We start from the raw sequence: 20,670 nt of genomic DNA on the forward strand, positions 1-20,670 counted from the left end.
TAACCCAAATTCCTAAACTGGATGGCAGTATAGCCCACACACAGCAGGAGATTAACTTAGCCTTTTACACTCATCTTAGTACCCTCTATGCGGCTCCCCCAATAGTGGGAGAGCGCCTCAATCACAGAATTTTTACAGGATCTTACCTTCCCAGATACGATACAAAAAGAAATAAACGGCCCCATTACACAACAAGAAATCAGAACCGCAATTAAAAGGGCTGCATCACAATAAAGCGCCCGGGATGGATGGTCTGCCTATCGAATTCTATCAAGCGTATTCAGACACACTTGTACCCATATTAGAGACAGTATATAGGTCCGCCCTCGAAGCCGGCCATTTACCTCAATCCACCATGCAAGCTTTGGTTACATCGCTGCCCAAGCCTGGACGGGACTGCCTTGATATGTCCAACTATAGACCCTTCTCCCTGCTGTCGACAGAATATAAAATTCTGAGCAAGGCTCTGGCTAACCGCATTCAACCATATCTTAATACCCTCATACATAGTGATCAATGCGGGTTCCTGCCAAACCGTAGTACATCCCTCAATACAAGACGGCTGCACTATGTTATGAGTGCTACCCCCCTCGTTTACCAGTCTGCGGGATGCCTGGCTCTGGACCTCCATCAGGCTTTTGACTCCCTCTCCTGGGATTTTATGTTGGCGACTCTCCAACGATTTGGGTTCCCAGACACTTACCTCAAATGGGTGCGCCTATTATACACTTCCCCCACCGCACGGGCCCATACAGGCAGACATATCTCAAGACAGTATAAAATACATAGGGGCACCAGACAAGGGTGCCCGTTGTCTCCCCTACTATTCGTACTTGCATTAGAGCCTCTGGCGATAGCGCTCCGGCGGTCAGCAGACCGGATTGGGATTCCCATTGATGGCGCGACTCACCTCGTCTCAATTTATGCGGATGACATCCTTATATATTTACGCGATCTGACGGCCGACAATTCCCCCCTCCCAGCTATATTTGTCCAGTTTGAACGGGTCTCGGGCCTAGCTATAAATCCCTGCAAATCTGTGGCCTACTTCTTCCAGGGACCACCTTACCCTGATGTTATACGGTTTGGAGCATATGACTTGCCTGTAGTCCCTACTACCTTTAATCATTTAGGCATTCAGGTCGATCGTACACAGAGTGACCAACTCGATGGCAACCTAGTGAAGACCATAACAGCCCTCCGAAACAGTGTGGCCTTTTGGACATCGCTGCCCCTATCGGTCACGGGGCGTATCGCCATCTCAAAGATGGTAATGCTCCAGCGCCTACTGTATTATTTTGTGAATCTTCCCATAGTGGTCCCGCAGTCTAGTTTTAACACTCTGAACACCTTATTAGTGGTGCTCATTTGGGGGACTGGCCATAGGAGAATGAGTCTACAGAAACTTCAGCTAGAACCTCGATGTGGAGGTCTAGGGGTCCCTGATTTCAGAGCCTATTATTATGCCAGTCCGCTCCAATGGCTGTCTTATTGGACTGCCGGTAGGAATCTATAGGAAATTGGCTACTTGCCTAGGGACCTGGACCGGGGCGCAATACACTCCCTGCTCCTGCCCAGGGCTAAGATCCCTGTGGATAGCCCATCCCTCCTGAGGACAGCGCGGAGTTGCTGGAAGAAGGCATTGTCCTACACTGCTACAGCGGCTCCATACTCGCCGAACATCCCCTTGTTGGGTATTCCCATACCACAGGGCAGACTCACAAGGACCAGGATCCGTGATTGGGTGGAGAATGGTGTGGAGGACGTGGGGGCTTTTTTCAGTGAAGGGGCTCTGCTTGATCATGACTCCTTTATACAGTCTACAGGAGCACCCACACATTTATACCTCTTACATGCCACGGTCTCTCATTACATCAGGGACACATGGGCCCCGCGGTGTGTTGAACCCTCACAACATACCCTGGTCCACCTCCTATATTACATGGGGAATGGGGGACACCTAGTCAGATGGTTATATACGGGTATACGGACACATGCAGCAATCACACTCACATCCCTTAGAACGAAATCGTCCGAGGATTCCGCTACTGAACTCTCGGATAAAGCCTGGAAATGCATGCTTGAACACCCTAAAAGAGTGTCTTGTAACGCCAAACTGAAATTCATACAAACAATGATTCTTCATAGGTCATACCGAACCCCTAAAAGGATTCACCGTATGTTCCCTGACGCACACCATAGCTGCCCTCGATGTAGGGGAGACTAGGCGGACTTCCTTCACATGTTGTGGTCATGCCCCCATCTCTAGGATTACTGGAATGGCGTCCGCGGATCCCTGAGTGAGGTCACACACATTCCTGTCTCTGATAATGTTCTGGACTGCCTCATGGGCCTCCGTAAACGCACGAGCACACAGAAGGTGCAGCTGAGATTTGTGGACTTGGCCCTCATCCTAGCGGCTAGGGCCCTTACAATGAGATGGAAATCTCCTAGATGTCCAACGCTATCCAGCTGGCACGATGATATGACACAGTGGGGGAAAGCGGAGAGCGTAGCCCTTCGGAGGGAAGAACAGAACGGGCTACGGAAACAACCCATTTCAATGGATTGGGATATCATGTTACATAACTTTGAACTTCTTGACCTCCTGTCACCACGGGGTGCCCTAACACCATAGCCGGTTACACTGCTTAATGGCCACCTGAATGGAGGCTCCCGGACCCCAATCCCCCTCCTCCCCCCCCCCCCTCCCTTCTGATATTTCAGGAAAACATAGACCCCTAGGATACGACCGGCTAGACTCCCCTTTTAAGGTACCTATGGTAAAACCATAAACAGACCAGGAGCTCGGGGTGGGAGGGTTAGGGAGGGGGGATTGTTGCTGGCGTTGTTCATTTTAGTCAAATAGGACATTTACGTTTTGCGATTTGTATGTTTTTATATCACAGATGTCTCACTCTTGAAAATGTTACTTTTCTCCGAAAGCAAATGCAGTACTCTTTCAATGCCTTATATGTACCTCTGTAGTATGGACTTTCATACTGTATCCCTTTCAGCTGTCTTAAAGAGGGGGACAACAACAACAACAACAAAAAAAGACCTTTCTGTGCTAATTCTCTACAATGTTATGAAGTCACGGTCCTCAATAAAGTTTGTTAAAAAAAAAAAAAATGTAGCAGGGGAACTCTTATCCGCCAGTGTCCAGCCCATGCCTGTAAAATGGCTCCTCTGTTCAGTTGTACTGACAGCCATGGAACTGACCAGTACAGGGGCATAACTGCTTGTGCGGTGATACCCTTACATGTAGAATAGTGCACCTTGCCATAGGGCTGTAAGGCCTGCGGTAGGGATGACTTACCTATACTGCATTCAGTATTGGTATGCATGGCACACAGGCTGCATGCCTTGTCATGTTTTCACTTCTGTCTCCACCAAGACACGCAGCCTGCAGTGGCAGTTTGCATGAGCTGGTGCTAGGGCCCTTAGGGTACCACACTCTGTGCTGCCCCCTCCCTCACCCCTAGTGACCCTTTTTAATACCACCGGCCCTAGGTACCTGGGGAACTATTTACTAGGTACTTTCAGATTGTACCAAAGGTATTGCCAATTGGGGGAAACAATTGCACAGTTTTAGGAAAGAGACCTGGCACTGGGGACCTGGTTAGCAGGAACCCAGTGCATTTCCAGTTGAAATAATATCAAATACCAGGCAAAAAGTGGGGGCGATCAGGGCACTTTCATACCAGGCTGATTCCCTGGGTGAATCCAGGAACATAAAAAAGTTGAAAGGACATTCCTGTGAAGAATTCCAGCTGGCCTGTGGCAATTGGACCCGGACTCGACTTTGCAATTACCCTCTGCCTGATACTTTGTGAGTCTCTTAGTGCTCCCACTAAGGTTCTCGGAGAAATGGAAGTGTACTCCAGTGGTTGTTTGGACACCAAAATAATTTTGGGAACTTTTCAAAACTTTTGCTCTAGAGCTTCAAGGGTTCCAATGGTAAAAAGTATTCGACCAGCAGTTCCACAGCATCATATTGAATTTCAGGTTTGTCTCTCACGGAGAGTTTTTTTGACTCGGACAAAGAAACATTTTTGAACTTCTCTAATTCCAGGCCCAAGTGGTGTCAACCTACTTAGTGTATCTGACCCGCACACTATCGTCGTCTGCCTTAAATTGCGCCTACGTCCAGGACTACGGTGACCATGGATTACTACTTACGCTGCAGTATCTGCAGTCTATATACTTCCAGGTAAGGGAATACTGATACAGGAGTCTTACATCAATTATTAGGCCTCATCAGCTGAAGATAAATGCAGACAAAACTGAAATCCTGATCCCCTCCTTATCCTTCACCTTTTTGGGATCTAACCTTCTGGTCTGATGTGGTTGAACCTAAACTCAATCCGAAATCGTAGGTGTTAAATTTGACAGTCCCCTGACTGACCAATGTTCTAATGCAGCGGATCCCAAACTGTGGGTCGGTATCCGTTTTTTGGTGGGTCGCAAAAGTCCAAGCAATAAATAAAAATGCCTTTCAATTTTGTATTTATCTTGAAACATTAGCTGCACTTCAAAGACAGGGGTCAAATGTCAGACTAAGTCTTCTGACATATTGCTGCTTATTTTTAACATAGGGATTATTTTTTTAAACTCCTCTCACTTTGCAGCGACAGAAAGGCTGTAGGACATAGGCACTCACAAACATACCCAGGGGCCACAAAGTATGGTATGGGTGTGACAGAGGGATGCACTGATGCCAGAATGGTGCCAGTTCCAGGTGGGTCAGGGATTGTTTAAAGTGGTCGTAGGGGAAGCAAAGCATGTACATCTAGTGGCTGCATTGAACATTGTGAAAACAGAAAACCTGGGATCAATCACAGCTTTATCCTTGACCAAACGGTGTGATCCTCTGCAATTTTTTTCTCACTTCGCCTCCTTTTTCTTCATTATGGTATATAAGAGGACCTCGAAATACAAGAGTTCAGAAGCTGTACAAAACTTTCTCTTATGTTTATTTACAATGTTGCCCACGTATATTAGCGAACTAGGCCACCCAGAAGGTGCACATGGCAACTGACTAGCCTCTTAGTTCACTATTGGCATTGTGGTCAAGGTGGGGTGGGGAAGAATGAATATTTCTAAATTCATGTTTGAAAACCATCACTTAAAAAAATTTGGCTCAATGCAGTGGCATGATAAAACGCTTCTGCATGTTAATGAAATCCTATTTTTACACATTTGTTGCAAGATGTCTTTAAAAATAAAGGTGGTCATAAAGTTAAGTGGCGCAGAACATCACCCTAGTAACTTCACAACTTCAGTTTACCTGCAAATAAATGCTTGCATTTTTATTTATCTTTTTTTTCTGAATGTTAGTGCTCAGCGAGTAAACAGCACCCCTTGCTGCTGATCATCAGGGAGGCCTCATTCAAAGGACAAGAGGGCCGCAAACGGCTCCTGGGCTATACGTTGAGTGTCATTGCTGTATGATGCCATTTTATTTTTAACACACAACAAACTTTAAATACCTGCTAATGACCCGACTACACATTCAGCAATTAGGAAAGAAAAAATGAAGCACTTTTGTTGCAATTCCAAAGTGTGATGGAAACAAAGAATTTAATAGGATCAAAACAAATCAAGACACTTTACTTGGTGATGCACAAATGATAAATATACACTAAAACCCGATTTTCATCCATAATCACTTGTGTGAGATTTAGTTTTATCAGTAAAAAAGTATGCCTCTCGAAATCTAGTGGCCATTTCAATAGAAAATGCACTATCTGTAAATGACAGTGCGTACCACTCCATGCTGTAGTTACATTAAAAAATTGCCTGCCTCCTGTCCATTAAAGCTTCCTGGGATGTGAAAGTTTGTTGTTCTAAAAATTAGGCCGTGGTTCTAAAAAGTTCGGGGAGCACTGTTTTAATGTATTCAAGTCTAATCTTTTTCTACTGCACTAGCTACAGTGCATTTTATATCTGTTCCTCACATTAGAAAAGTTGCAATACTGAATACCTTTGTATCTTTCGGACTAGATGCTTGTAATTCTGTTTATCTGGAACTCCCTCTATATCATAGATTGCAGTTAATCCAGAATCATGTTGTCAGAATCCTATGTGGGTTTAAAGCCCGAGATCAGGTTACTGCTGCGCTGTAGACAGCTCACTGGTTTACTGTGAAGGAGAGAAGTTTATTTAAATCGATGTGTTTTGTTTAGAAGGCCCTCTATATTTCACATGGTCAACCCTTTCATATAAGATTTCGATGTTATACATCTAGGTGTTTGTTAAACTCTGGCAATCACAAACTATTATCAATTTCGAAGATTCACAGCAAAACTATTGGTGGAAGAGCCTTTTCAGTGACAACAGCTGGGCACTGGAACTCGATACTTCTTCCTATACGTTCGGCACAAAATCTTTTCAAATAACATTTTTGGGGAATCTTGCCTTTTTTTCCTAGCGCATTTTAACAACTTAGGGCCCGATTATGATCTGGTTAGGAAATGATCCTGACCGAATCGGTTTGGATATGGTTTCCAACCCACTCGGATCGGGAGAGTCCGACCGACCGAGTACGATGCACCCAGATGCTTCCAGATACGATTTGGTTGGACTCCCACTGACTTCAATGGGAGCCTATGATCCTAACCGCATCGTAATTGGGCCCTCGGTTAGGAAGACACGTTCCTGATCCGATTCGGAAGGAGCAAATGCCGTTAGGAGGCCTTCCTAACTGCATCGTAATCAAGCCCTAGGTGGGAATGCTTTCCTAACCGCATCATAATCGGACCCTTAGTCTTTTTAGCGCCACGAGACCCTATTGTGAGTGAATGCTGCGCTCTATAAATTCTTACAACACAAATAAGTGTAAAGAAAAGTCATAATGACCAGACCATCAGTGGTTGAGAAGATCCATCTTTAATCACTCATTTTAAGGTGTTTAACAGGAAATTCATCAATAACATGCTGATGATTGCCGTTAGGCCGGTTGTCCGAGCATGTTAAATAATATCCTGATGGAAGTAGTCAGCTTGTATCTTCTTGTCCTCTAATAGTGTCTTTGTAGGCAGGGTGCCTTATCACCTTTATACGTACATGCATTGTCAGGCTACAAGCAGTAATGCAAGAACTTTAGCTGTCCTAGGTGAAAAGACATTTTGATTCTCTCTCTTGGAAATAAAGTCTTAGTTGCTTGGCGAAGCGCTTTAGTATTGTGACAGTTAGAATCTACCAGAATGCAAGACAGATCAACCTCCCTGATTTTGCTCCTTCGATACAACCTGGAGATGCAACTTTTCAATCAAGGACCAATTACCCAATATCAGGCTGGTAGGAATTTGACAAAGCTTTCCATGTTATAATTAGAATACTTATTAACTCACCTACATAATACCACATAGTGGGACAGTATGACATGAATATTTCACAGCCCATATAAAAGAAAGGAATGGTTGTCTTACGGCCAAAGATGACTTCAGCGAATGTCCACTTTCTTCCCGAATAGCAAAGGATGCAGTCCTGGCAAGACAGCCCAGTTCCCGCCAAACACCTTCCCACTTCAGTACATGATTAGACTTCCAAATTGGGAACTGAAAAGAAAATAGGTATGCATTACTTATTAGACAAATATCCAAGACCCCCTGGATCCCTCTGAATAAACACATTGCATATGTACACAGAAACCCTTTATGTTTGCAAGATTCATGCGTTTCTACCATTTCAAGGGTGCCCGCTTTGATGGTCGAGCTAGGAGACAACCATGAAGACAGATTATGTGTTGAAGAGAAGGACTAAAAATCACAAATGTAGAATGTTTCTCACCCCAATTTCTGCTGATATTCCTTTGTCAGTCTCACGCAGTGAGCTCCAAGGAAACTGCCCTGTTACCTTATAAAGGTTTAAAGAAAAGCTGCAAAGAAACCATAAAATCATATTTGAAATAAAATCAAACAGTTATTTTTTCTTATAAAGACAAAGAATAAACTTACTAATAAGGCGTATTTGTGATAAAGAGTAACTGTCCAATTTGCACGTTAAGGAAGATGTGCATCACAGAATATTTAGAATATTTCTTTTATATAAAATGGACTAGACTCAGTGGCTAACAAAGCACTTTACAATTAGTTACCAGTTGTGGCAAAAGAACAAATAAAGCAAAAATACGGAGGGTCCAGTAACATGGAATACAACAATATATATATTCATATAATATACACACAACACAAAAGCAAAAGCTGAACATTGAAAGCCATTCGAAAACTAATTTAAAAACAATATAAAGTCAGAATAGAATAATACGAGAGTACCCAGCAAAAATCGTTACAGAATGCAAACTATCAGAACCAAAATTTCATTTTTGAAGATCTTGTTATCACTTTTTTCAATCAGCACATAACAGGGATGCAGTTGCATAACAGACTAGCGTGATCCCACCTTTCAACTATAGAGGGGGTAGTGCTTACCCTCCCCAACCTATAACTCCCAACCCCAGCCCAAGACTGCGCCCCACACCATAGTTTCCATGAACGTGTAGGCAGCAGCAAAGTTCAACTATGTTCATAGGGCCACTGAGCCGCAGTGTGTATCGATATTATATGAAGTTTGCTGGTTATATCAGGCTATCTTGTGTTTCTTGAACTGGTCGACAGGGTTCGCGACTTTAGCCGTCTGCGGTATGCAAATGGTCGAGACATGTCCACACCCTATTAAGCTACCAACTCCCTGTGTCATGAGCAAGAGGGCAGCTGTCATATCTCTAGTGGAGACGCTAATGGCAGTATCTCATTCTTTCAATTATCCTTAAATGCTTGGAACAGCTCCTCCTAGTATACAGCTATGGAGTATCTGCGCAGGCCTCTTGCTTCTTCTCTGCATTGCCCTCCACCCTCTGCTATCGCCCAGTGTTCTAAGTCCCTCCAACACGTACTCAACTGGGGAGGCAGTGTAGACTTCCAGCACATGACGATAGCTCTTTTCGCCAGTCGGAGGGCTAGCTTAGCGAATTTAGCAGTAACTTTGCTGGTTTTTGGCTAAATATAGACACTAAGCAGCCAGGCCTCGACTGTGGTCAAGCGTGGTCTACGAGTTACCTCTGCTATCACCTGCATGACCACATCCTGAATATCACATAATTTACCTCCTGTCCAGAACATGTGTTGCAGGTCAGCCTGGTCTGTTTGGCATCTAGGACAGACAGGAGATACCTCTGGGAATATCGGATATAATTTAATGGGCATAAGGTAGGCTCTATACAAGATATAAAACTGTATGAACCTAAACCGCGTGTTTCTGGACACCTTCCAGGGGTATTCCAAGGCCTCTTGCTATTCAGAGTCGTTGAATAGTCACTGTGGAGTGTCTTCCCATTGCTCTCACAGGAAATGAAGTGACACACCGCATGTTCCAGAATAGCTTAGTATGGCCACGTGATCAGCCTGTGTTCCTAGCCCATGGTGTGTATGACCTGTATAACTCAGTGTCTCGTTCACTGCCGTCTGGATTCTATTGGATTTTTATCGCTTCTATGATTTTTGCCGTATAATAAGAATTGGCTGTGGCTCAAGTTTCGTTCCTCTGCTAGAGTGGGAAAAACAATCAAGGTTCCTTTCACAAATAAGTCACCCAACGTGTGTATTCCTACCGCTTCCCACTGTGTCAACACTTGTGCCTGGAGTGCACGCTTATATGTGGGGAAGCCCACAGAGGGAGTGCTGGTGCATAGGGTGGTGTCAGTCATGTGTAGTGGGGGCAACATCATTGCACCAGTTTTGCTGTCCACTACAAGGGTGGGAGGCCTCCCAGGCGCCTGGAACCTGGGAGTAGGACACTATGTAGTTCACCAGCGCGGATCTGCTTTTCAGACATAGCTGTTTCGTTAAATCGGTGCCCCTCATCCAGTAAGTTGCCCACTGCAGCTGGGCAACATAGAAATAGCCCCGAAAATCAGGACCCTGAGACCACCTCAGACCAGTGGCCGCTTCAGTTCAGCTAGGCCTGTCCTACACAGTCTACTACCCCAGATAAGGCCAACAAGATGGGAATCCATTTGTTGAAAATACGTAAAATGTATATTCTCGTAATTCTAGGTGTTTTCCTCTCCACACATCAGCCAGGCCCAGGAGTGTAACCAAGCTGTCAAGTCATTATGGACCGCCGGTGCCATGTGGTGGGGCGAATGATAATCATTGGGTTCGTCCAGGCCCAGATTAAAGTCCTCCACCCCCCCCCTGTCCCAACACCCCTCCCACCTTCCAGCAGAATCCAGGGGAGGTCGCCCCAGTCTGCTAGCAGTCTAGAAAACAACATGTTCAGAAAGTGCAGATTAACATTTGGAGAATACACGCTCCCCATCATCAGCGGTCGTACATTCAGCTTCCCTTAAGTAACACATAGCCCGTATATGTATCTATGTGTTTCATCGACGATATAGGGCACTTCCGAGTTCATCATATTGTAGCCCCCCTCGGCATATAAGAGACCACAGTAGAAAAAAATGGCCCCCTTCACCTATGTTGCAGCTTTTGTCCCTCAGCTGTAGTCAAACACTTTTTTTGCAGGAAGGATATGTGCACGCCCCGGCAGAGTAGTTGAGTTGCCACTTTATATCTTTTCTGCGTTGATCCCAGTCCCTTAAAGATCCAGGTGGTATATAGAGATTTCCCTTTGCGCGTATTATTGTTCAATGAGACATTCTAGGCCGCATAGTGAGTCTGTGCCACTCGGTGTGTTGTGTGAAGTGATGCGGCAGATGGGTGGATGCAAGCACCCAATGGAGCAGGAACATGAGTGCTTGGGTGGAGATCGAAAGGATCCCATTCTAAAACTCCCGGACAGTCACCAACGGACAAGCCGACCAACAAACTGAGAAGCTCGGGCCTGTACAACTTGCAGACCACAAACAGGGGGTATCTAATAGTCAACATGGCTTCTGCTTGGGAGGAGGCGGCTGTTCACCACATCGTCCTGAAAAGAAGTAACTGTGCTTGAGCCCCAGTTCATGTTGTAGGATAGATGAACTGGTGCAGGATGTGATCCCTGTCGGGCCATGTAGGTTGGTGGTCACTGTGCAGGCTCCCTCGTAAAGCTCACTGGACTGAAAAGTACATATCCATAAGTCCCAGCATGTCCAAATTCAGAACTTGTCATTGGATTTTTTCTGATGTTTGTGATGCCACATGTGGCAGCAGTGTGGAGTGGTTTCTGGAGATGGACCACTCTCCCTCTCCCTCAGAGTCATCAGTGGAGAGGGTCGGACCGAACACGGAGCACCACTGACATTTTCAGTTCCAAATGTTTGACGTTCAGGATTTGGTCGGTGGAAAGTATTATCGCAGCAGTGCCTCGATGTGGTCCACGGGGGTGACACCTTGATCGTGACTCCGGTCAGGCATCCTGCATGGGATTCGCCGTGCCTCCCCACATTTCTACCCTCCCAATTTTCTTCTACGCAGTTTCAAGCATCTCCCAGGCTGTAAAAGAAATGGACGCAATCTGAGGCACAGGTCGCTGGAGTTTCTTAAACTTCCAGAACAAGGCTCTTTTGCACTGAACAAAGCAAACACAAGGAGATGATGGACGGAGTGCTGAAGCTTTTCAGATACTCGCCCCCAGTCACAAATCTGGGTTGAATCCACCATTGTTCTTTAGCCACCCCAGTTCAGACACAGCTATATGCATATCAGTCTTGAGCCTGTGCTTCATGGGAACATTCCAGCCTGAACTGCCAAGCCATGTCTTCCCTGTACCGGAAACAAGCATCCTAGGACCGTCTTTGGGTTAAACAGCCCTCATCAGTCAGGCTAGCTTGAATCCAGTTGTAAAATGAGCAAGAGACCCACGTCTAGGCATACCCTGCCAACTTAGGGCGAACAAAGCAAACACAAGGAGATGATGGACGAAGCGCTGAAACTTTTCAGACACTCAACCCAGTAACAGACCCGGGTTGAATCCATAATCGTTCTTTAGCTCACTTCGCCACCCCAATTCAGGCACAGCTATATGCAAATCACTCTTGACCCTGTGCCTCATGGGAACAGTCCAGCCCGAACTGCCAAGCCATTTCTTCTCTGGACTGAAAACAAGCATCCTGGAACCAGTTTTCGGCTAACAGCCCTCATCATCCAGGCTAGCATGAATCCAGTGTCAAAGTGACCAAGGCGTATAATCAGAGAAGATTATCTTAACGTTTGCAATTATCAGGAGGGGTTGAGTGCGAGCCTAGCTTCTGGAGAATATGTCCAGATCCTGATGGTCGAAAGCCCTGATAGTTGAAAGCCCAAGTACCGCGTTGGCACTTGGGCTTTCAACCACAAACACTGGAGACAGACCCTGTGGATACATCTCCTGTTGAAGCCAGTTCTCTCTGTAGAGCTGTGTCGGAGCCCACTGTCCTCAGCTTGTTTCACCTTGTGCAGCCTACACGGGCCGTGACCCTCTATAAAAGGCATTCTTTCAGTCAGGTCAAACAGGGTTTTGGAATGATCTGTGTTTTGCAGCGCCAGTACTTTTATTGACTACTTAACAACCTGTACTCGTGTTTGTAGTTTATGTTGGTACTTGCGCTGTAAGTTTAGGTCTAGAGCCAGTGTGTCTAGCTTAGTGCATTTCCAGTGTCTCCTATCACTGCTAGGATGCAGTTGAGGTAATCAGATCTGGACTCCTGCTATGAGGGAGTAGCGTCCGAGGAGAGGAGAGCTGGGGTAGAGTCAGGGTCCAACATGGATTGCATGTCCAGGCCCTAGTGGGTAGTCTTAACAGAAGGGTGTTCTTTCTGTCCATCTAGTCAGCGCAGGAATTATTCTGCAGTCGCTGGATCCCAGAAGGGGGGTTGGTGGAAGGAGAAGCCAGATGGTGTTTCCACATCCCACCTGACACCCCCCAGGGGAATCCCTGCGTCACTAGGGAATTAGTACAAGCAGCTGTGTCTGGTCGGTGAGCCTGGTGGTGGAATTCTGTCCATGGAGCAAGCATCTGTGTCTATGACTTGATGCGGTGGTTCTGAGTCTCGCAGTCAGGTCCCACATCGTCGAGCCCCTTATGATGCTGGCATTGCATCGTTGTCGAGCCACACAGTTGGGACTTTGGATCAGTGTCGAACTTGCAGTCAGGTCCTCGGATCGGCGCTGCATCAGTGTCAAACCTCACAGTCGGGACCTCAGATCGCCGAGGCCCAAGCATCGAACTTCGCAGTCAGGTCCATTGTCGTCGTCGAGCCGCACAGGGATATCCTCGAGTCTGCACTACATCAGCATCGAAAGGCACTGGGTCAGTTCCAATCGGCACAAAGTCAGCACTGCATCATTGTTTTATGGGAAAACAGCTGCAGAACCCACTTTCAAGGCCCAGGACTGGATCAGCACCTCTTGTCACGGCAGGACTCACAGTTGGCAGAGTCCAGCAGCTGAAGCAGAGTTGAGGAAGCCTTTGATGGCCTTGAGACTACAAAACAGGGGGCAAGCCAGGAAGCTATAGCAGAAACTTGGGTTCAAGGATATAGAGAACAAGTCAAGTCATTTTCACTCCCAGCCAAGAAGCAGCAGGCAACAGACCAACACAGCAATGCAGGTAGCAAACTGGCAGTCCCTCCTGCAGCACAGCAATCAGAAATCAGCAGGCCAACACAGCAAAGCAGTTAGCAGACTGGCAGTCCCTCCTATAGCACAGCAGCTCTTCTTCTTGGCAGAATGTCCTTGGTTCTAACAAAGTTCTGATATGGTGGTGCCAGGGGTCCAATACATCTTCTCAGTTGTGCCTTTGAAGTGGGGGAGACTTCAAAAAGGCCTTTGAAGATCACAAGGTCCCTGCCTTTCCTGGCCTGGCTCCAGAGTCACTACAGGGGGGTATGCAGTTCTTTCTGTGGGGACAGGCACAGCCCTATTCAGGTGCAAGTGTCAGTTCTTCCCTCTCAGTTTACCTCAGGAAGGCCCATCAACCAAGTGATGGGCCATCAGGATGCAAATGTCACACCCCAGCTCCTTCTGTGCGACTGTCTAGAGAAATACACAAAGCCCATCTATCACCCAACCCAGACGTGTATTCAGAGACTGGCAGAAGCACAGTATGGTTAAAATAAGAAAATGACAACTTTCTAAAAGTGGCATTTTCAGACTTACGATTTAAAATACGACTTTACCATACGTTGTGAGTTTAAATTGTGAGTCCAGAGATACCAAATTCAAGTTCTATCTTTTCCCAATTAGAAATTACACTTAATAGATGTTTTAAGGCAATCCGAATGTTAACCATGTTTTGAGTACATAGCATAAGCACTTTAGCACTGGTTAGCAGTAGTAAAGTGCCCAGAGTCCTAAAGCCAACAAAAATTAAATCAGCAAAAAAGGGCCAAGGAAGGCAAAAAGTCTGGGGGTGACCCTCCAGAAAGGGCCATTTCCAACAAGCCTCAAAATCACTACTACAATACACTACAATTTTAACGAAAAACATTAAGATTTTTGTGAATAACAACTTCTGTGGCTGGTAAAAGCACTGCATCATGTGAAAATAGTGCTACATGGAGTCTTGCTCCATGGCCTCCCAGACTTCACGTTGGCACCCCTTAAGAGCATACTACACGCAACAGCACATCTCATCCGGGGCCTAAAGCAACATGATCACATCACCACCATCCTGATGGAATTCTGTTGGATCCTCTTTCTGGCCTGCACAATCTTCAACCACCAGCTGCATCATTTGCAAAGCCATCACAACCAGTATCCCTGATTATCTTAGAGGAAGTTCACAACTTGGTGGTTCTCGACCAACCAACAGACAGCAGACCAACAAATTTTAAGAAAGAACAAACAAGGCAGGAGGCCTTTTTTTATCTATGCTCCCAGGATTTGGAACAACATCCCTTTATCCATCAGGAGAGCCCAAATGCTGCTCCAATTTAGGAAAGAGTTGGAGACACACCTCTTTAAAGAACACAACACAACAAAACGGCACAATTAGTTCCTTAGGTATTGCAGATATTTACATCACTCGTTGCCCCTACAACCAAAGAAGCAATAGTAACGTCCTTATTAAAACCAGGTAAATCACCCATGGACCTCTCCTCATATAGACCACTGTCTATCCTTAATACCGAAAATAAGATACTTACTAAAATGTTAGCGTCACGTCTCCTTCTGCTTCTCCCTGGTCTTATACACACTGACCAAAATGGTTTCATTCCCTGCCGAAACACCTCACTGAATATACGTTGCCTTTTTAATTTGTTCTATACGACCCAAGCTTCCCACCCATATGCGGGATGTATATCATTAGATATTCAGCAGGCCTTTGATTCGCTGAGTTGGCAATATATGCTGGCGGTGCTGAGAAAATGTGGGATCCTCCACTTATTGTCGCTGGGTGGAATTATTATATACCGCACTAACAGCGCGTGCTAAAACTGGCCACATCATATCCCCCGCATATTCCATATTTGAAGGGAAACCTTAAGGGTGTCCCCTATGCCTGCTCCTATTTGTACTGGCATTATAACATCTTGTAGAGAATGTTGTGGGGAGTGTCACCTTCCCACTGAACAAAGTGCGCGCTATATTCAATGAAACACTAGGGTTTCTTCACATAGTTCAATTTATTGATTGTAACGAAAAATTACTCCATAGGTTAAACTTCAAAAATTCATCAGTTCATGAATCACTTGAATGTTGTATCCATAAGCTCAGAGCTTCAACGGCAACGGAGACCTGCCGGTCCCTAACCCCTGACGAATGGTCACGATTGACCCGAAATGCATTGGGTGGATGTTTAACGTTGAACACAAAAAACAAATGATTTGTTTTGTCAGAAGATGATTATGGATACAGCATTCAAGTGATTCATGAACTGATGAATTTTTGAAGTTTAACCTATGGAGTAATTTTTCGTTACAATCAATAAATTGAACTATGTGAAGAAACCCTAGTGTTTCATTGAATATAGCGCGCACTTTGTTCAGTGGGAAGGTGACACTCCCCACAACATTCTCTACAGTTTAAGACACGGTTGGACTCCGTGTGACACAAGGGGCGCCGACACGAGTTTTTGAACCAACAACCATATTTTGAGTGCACGGGGATAATACAGTTTTGCATTATAACATCTTGCCCACCACCTTCGCTTGGGAATAAGAGCATAAGGTATATCAGTTGGCTTAACTACACATTCAGTATCATTATATGCCGATGCCATGCTGCTATACTTTAAGGACATTCAGATGGATCTAAACCTGCTGGCGTCTTTACTAGTCAGTTTCGGTTTATTGTCGGGACTACATTTGAATGCCTCAAAATCCGTAGCATACTCCTTTTATGACACTTATCCCATATCAACCCTACACTTTGGGGCTGAGCAGCTCCGGGTCGAACCAAGTACCTTTAAGTATCTGGGTATTCAGTTTTATAGGAATTCTCACAACACACAGCACAGACCAGGTTACCGTCCAATTAACTCTCTAAAGTCACAGGTAGCTTTTTGGATTAAATTACCACTATCCACGGCAGGACGCCTTGCAATTGGGAAAATGGTAATGTTGCCAGGCTCCTCTATTATTTTGTTAACCTCCCAGTGGTGGTTCCAGCGTGGATATTCAAGATGCTAAACTACCTGCTGATAATATTGATATGGGGAACAGTGCTACGTAGGATTAGTCTCACTAAATTGCAACTGCCCACGTCTAAAGGGGGTGTGGGAGCCTCAGATTTTAAGGCATACTGCATTGTTAGCCAGCTACGATGGTTGGCATATTGGCTTGCTGGACATAACCTGGTTGAAACTGGGTATACACCTACACAACTACAACTTGGAACACTGCTGATATTACTTTCCCCAGAATCCGGGTGATCGAAGGACATCCCAGTACTTCTTCAGGTAGCGCTCCACTATTGGAAGCTTGCATTAAGATACACCAATACACCCATGCCATATGCCCCAAACATTCCCCTCTGTGGTCTCCCAACACCGCACGGCCCTTTAACAGCTCAGAGACTAGCACCCTGGGAGGATGGGAGAATCACGACAGAGGGCTCATTATTCAATGACCGAAATTGAATGCCACATGCTGAGCTGGTACGCACATAGTGTACCAAATACATTTTTCACTCACGCCAGCATCCTACATTTTGTCCGTAAACATTTGCTCGTTGATCAATGTGAGCCCCCTACATTCCAATTGTTGCAAGCACTGTACATAATGGGTCACAGGAGCCATTTGGTCAGATGGCTATACAGGGGACTGAGTGGACATTTGGAAATCTTGCTGCTGCCCCTTTGTTAGAAATGGGAAACTGATATTGCCGTGTTCTCACAGACAAAGAATGGGCCATGGTCCTTGAGTATCCCAAACGTGCATCTAGAAATACTAGATTCAAATTTATTCAGCTGTCCCCATTACATAGAGCATACCAGGCGCCGAATAAGGTCCATACAATGTACCCATCGGCCTGCTCAAACTGCCCCAGCTGCCACCTGCCCAAAGCCGATTTGATTCATATGCTATGGTCCTGTCCCTCCCTGCAGGAGTATTGGCGAGAAGTTACTGACAACTTATCACACTTGTCTGAAAGGCCCATTTGGTCCACAATAGAGGTATGTCTTTTGGGACTATCCCCCCTACCCCGGAAAGCCCAAGTCTTATGTCGTTTCACTGATCCCTCCCTAATTCTGGTCAAAAGACTGCTCACGCAGCATTGGAAATCCAACTCGGCCCCCAGAAAAGGAGCTTGTGAGGAAGATGCAATACGATGGGTCAAGTTAGAACGAGAAGCTCTTCAAAGAGAGGAGCATAGAGGGCTTCGAAAAAACCCAATTTCACTGGAATGGGCCCATTGCTGGAATAATTTAAAATCAACATCACTAATAATTACCGTGATTACGGTCGGTATCGCCACAAATATATAACTATTGGTGATAAATGTATTGTGCTTAAAGTAGCAATTATGCCACTGTTGTCCTCTTTTTCTTCTATCCCCATTTCCCTTTTTTTCCTTCTTCCTCCCTCCTCCAACACCCCCCCTACTCCCCCTTCCCTATCCTTCCCTTCCCCTGTGCCCCTTACGGTCCTCACCCTAAATTATTGTGTAGACCACTTTGACCGGACCCTTCAAGCAAGTTTCATTCGAGGTGTTAACTTCTTGGGTGGAAGGGGGGTGGAGTTGAGCATTTTGCTCCGAATTGTTATTGGTTATTATATATTGTACAAATTATAACTACACATATCTCAGGCTGCAGGCCTCTCATCACCCTAGCTCATTATATTCTATAGGAATGTCTTGCTCTTAGTAATGCTCAATACAATTTATACTGTACTAAAATATAGAACCATTTCTCCTGCATAATCTGTAATGTACTGTAAATGTTAATTAAATGAGTCTCCAAACAAGCTACATCTCCTGCCACTTGTTGACTTTATGCTTGCCTTTGACCCTGCACAGCACTCTGCTACCTTTTGGCGAGGTTGTGCTATACCAATACCATCTACATACAATCTATCTCTCTCTAACAGATTATTCTCCATATTTTCTACATGTAAAAGAGGCTGGAGGACAAGACACACACTGGCCTCACTCCATCTGTAATTAGACTTCGATCTGTTTTTTCATTCTTGCGACTTTATTGGACAAGGACAAGAGTTTTATTGTTAGTATGCAGGAACCAAGAAAAATCAATAGTTAAATCCAGCAATTCAATTGACAATATTTATCGTAACAAAACCCTTTGGACAGCATCTGAACTGTCTTCAGGTCAACAAATGCAAGATACAGATGAATTTTCTTATGCATAACATGAAATATCCATCACCGATAAAGCCGAAAGCAAATGTTCAATTGTCATTCTTTTTGACAAAGTCAATCTGTGCACTGTATAATAAGGACTTTTCAGCCATGCAATTGTGTAGTATATTTAATATATCGTTTGAAAAATGTGAATGAACTGTCCAGTGGGAAGACTGGATGTGAACATTCTGGATATTAACTCTTTGTCAAAAACTGGAAACAGTTCCTCCAATTTCCACCTTGTCTTTTAGGCTGCTGTGGCAAACACGAGGTTCTCAGGGGCCATACCCCACCTAGTCCACAAACAAGCTAGGTAAAGGAAAATATAAAAGCATATCTTTATTTGGGAGATGCTAGAGAGAGAAAATGATTGCTGGGGGAGATGCAGTCTCCTGGGGAAATACACTGGAGACCTAATATAAAGATGCAAGAGGTATTACATGGCTCAGCAAATAATTAGCCTATAATCAAATATGCCACAAAGCAAGTTGGGAGTTCTAAACCAATCCATTAGGGCTGTCTGTTGAGCAATGGTTGGGGTGTATCATCTTTTCACTTTTTGTTGTTGCAGATATATTTATTATTATGGTAAATCTAACACATATAATTTTCAGAAGAAGAATGTATAATAAAAAAGGTACCCTCCCAAAGTTACAGGGCATTTCTACCCATGTGGGAATTGCTCGGTATTCAGGTTGACAGTAGCAAATAAGACGATTGACCTTGGAATGGATGTCCCTTGGGAACAACGGGCCAGACAAACTGTAATTCTAATCATGTAGTGTACATGATTAAATGCCCCCGCAACATGTTATATATAGGCATGACATAGAGCAAAGTGCAGCTCCGCATCGGAGAGCACCGTAGTAACATTAGGTGGAAAAGCAACACTACTCGCCTAACACCATTTCATAGAAAACAACCATTCAGAGACTGATTTGTATTGGACAGTTAAAGAAAAGATAGAAATAAAATATAATACGTCCAAGGCCCTATTACATCGCAAACAGAGACTGCTAAATAGATTGCGCCTGGACATCACAGGACTCAAGGATGACATCCCATGGTTACAGCTTAACTCTGTGTAACATGAACTTTTATGACCCACTGACTGTAAATGAGGTAGACCTGAAGTAATCCTGTTGACACAAAATGATACTTTTGCCTCAATATTGTTTGATGATGGATTCCTTGAAATTAGACTTCCCCTCTTAGATATTCTTATTTTTCGAGGCAATCATGGCTTGAATGATAGTAAATCCCACCCTCTTCTATTTGTAAGGTGTACCAATGAAATCACTTAGACAGAACATATACCATACATTATTTCTGGGTTAACCTAAAAAACATAGAGGCCGCCCTTTGAGTCTGCACACTGATTTAACCACTTTTCCCTAGACACTCTTCTACCAAGCGCCCTCTGTCTATTTGTGCTCACTATAACCAAGGTGAGGTTTTGAAGATTAAAGCTGCTTAATGGGTCATTTGGAGATTAACTGATAATATGCACACTTTAGTTTTGTCTTCCTTATGCTGCTGCACGCTGTACATGTTGCCCACACCTGATTACAACTACTAGTGTTTGACTAGAGGGGCATTAGCACACACTCCTCCCATGTAGCAACTAGGCCACATAGTACGGATAGGTCACGGTCTGAACTTTTGTAGTTCATATCGATTACAACATAGTGCATGGATGTAGAAGCATGCATACACGGGTTGACAGATAGAGATAACTTTGACACGAGCAAGTATTGGACATGCTAAGGAGCACACTCATAGTGCTTGTGTGCACAACCTTGTGACCCGTTCTTTTTGCATGACACATGAGTTTGTCAAGTGAACGAAGATGAGCACACAACTGACCTAGGTGGAGCCATTAAAAAAAGAAATTGTGTTTTGTCATTTTCTCTTTGTCCTGGCAACAAAAGTGGGAAAC

The 20,670-nt window shown here is 44.8% G+C and overlaps 1 protein-coding gene across 1 annotated transcript in view; it reads right to left on the reverse strand.

The window, feature by feature from the left end:
* SAMM50 (SAMM50 sorting and assembly machinery component) overlaps window positions 1-20,670 on the reverse strand; it is a 252,099-nt gene that overhangs the window by 152,221 nt on the left and 79,208 nt on the right. Inside the window, exons 7-8 of the mRNA XM_085652463.1 lie at window positions 7,795-7,882; window positions 7,434-7,562 (exon numbers count right to left, since the gene is read on the reverse strand). Of these exons, the coding sequence (XP_085508589.1) occupies window positions 7,434-7,562; window positions 7,795-7,882 (217 nt within the window). The remainder of the gene's footprint in view (window positions 1-7,433; window positions 7,563-7,794; window positions 7,883-20,670) is intronic.

This window comes from Triturus cristatus, chromosome 4_1 (genome assembly GCF_964204655.1).
Source record: "Triturus cristatus chromosome 4_1, aTriCri1.1, whole genome shotgun sequence".
Lineage (NCBI taxonomy): Eukaryota > Metazoa > Chordata > Amphibia > Caudata > Salamandridae > Triturus > Triturus cristatus.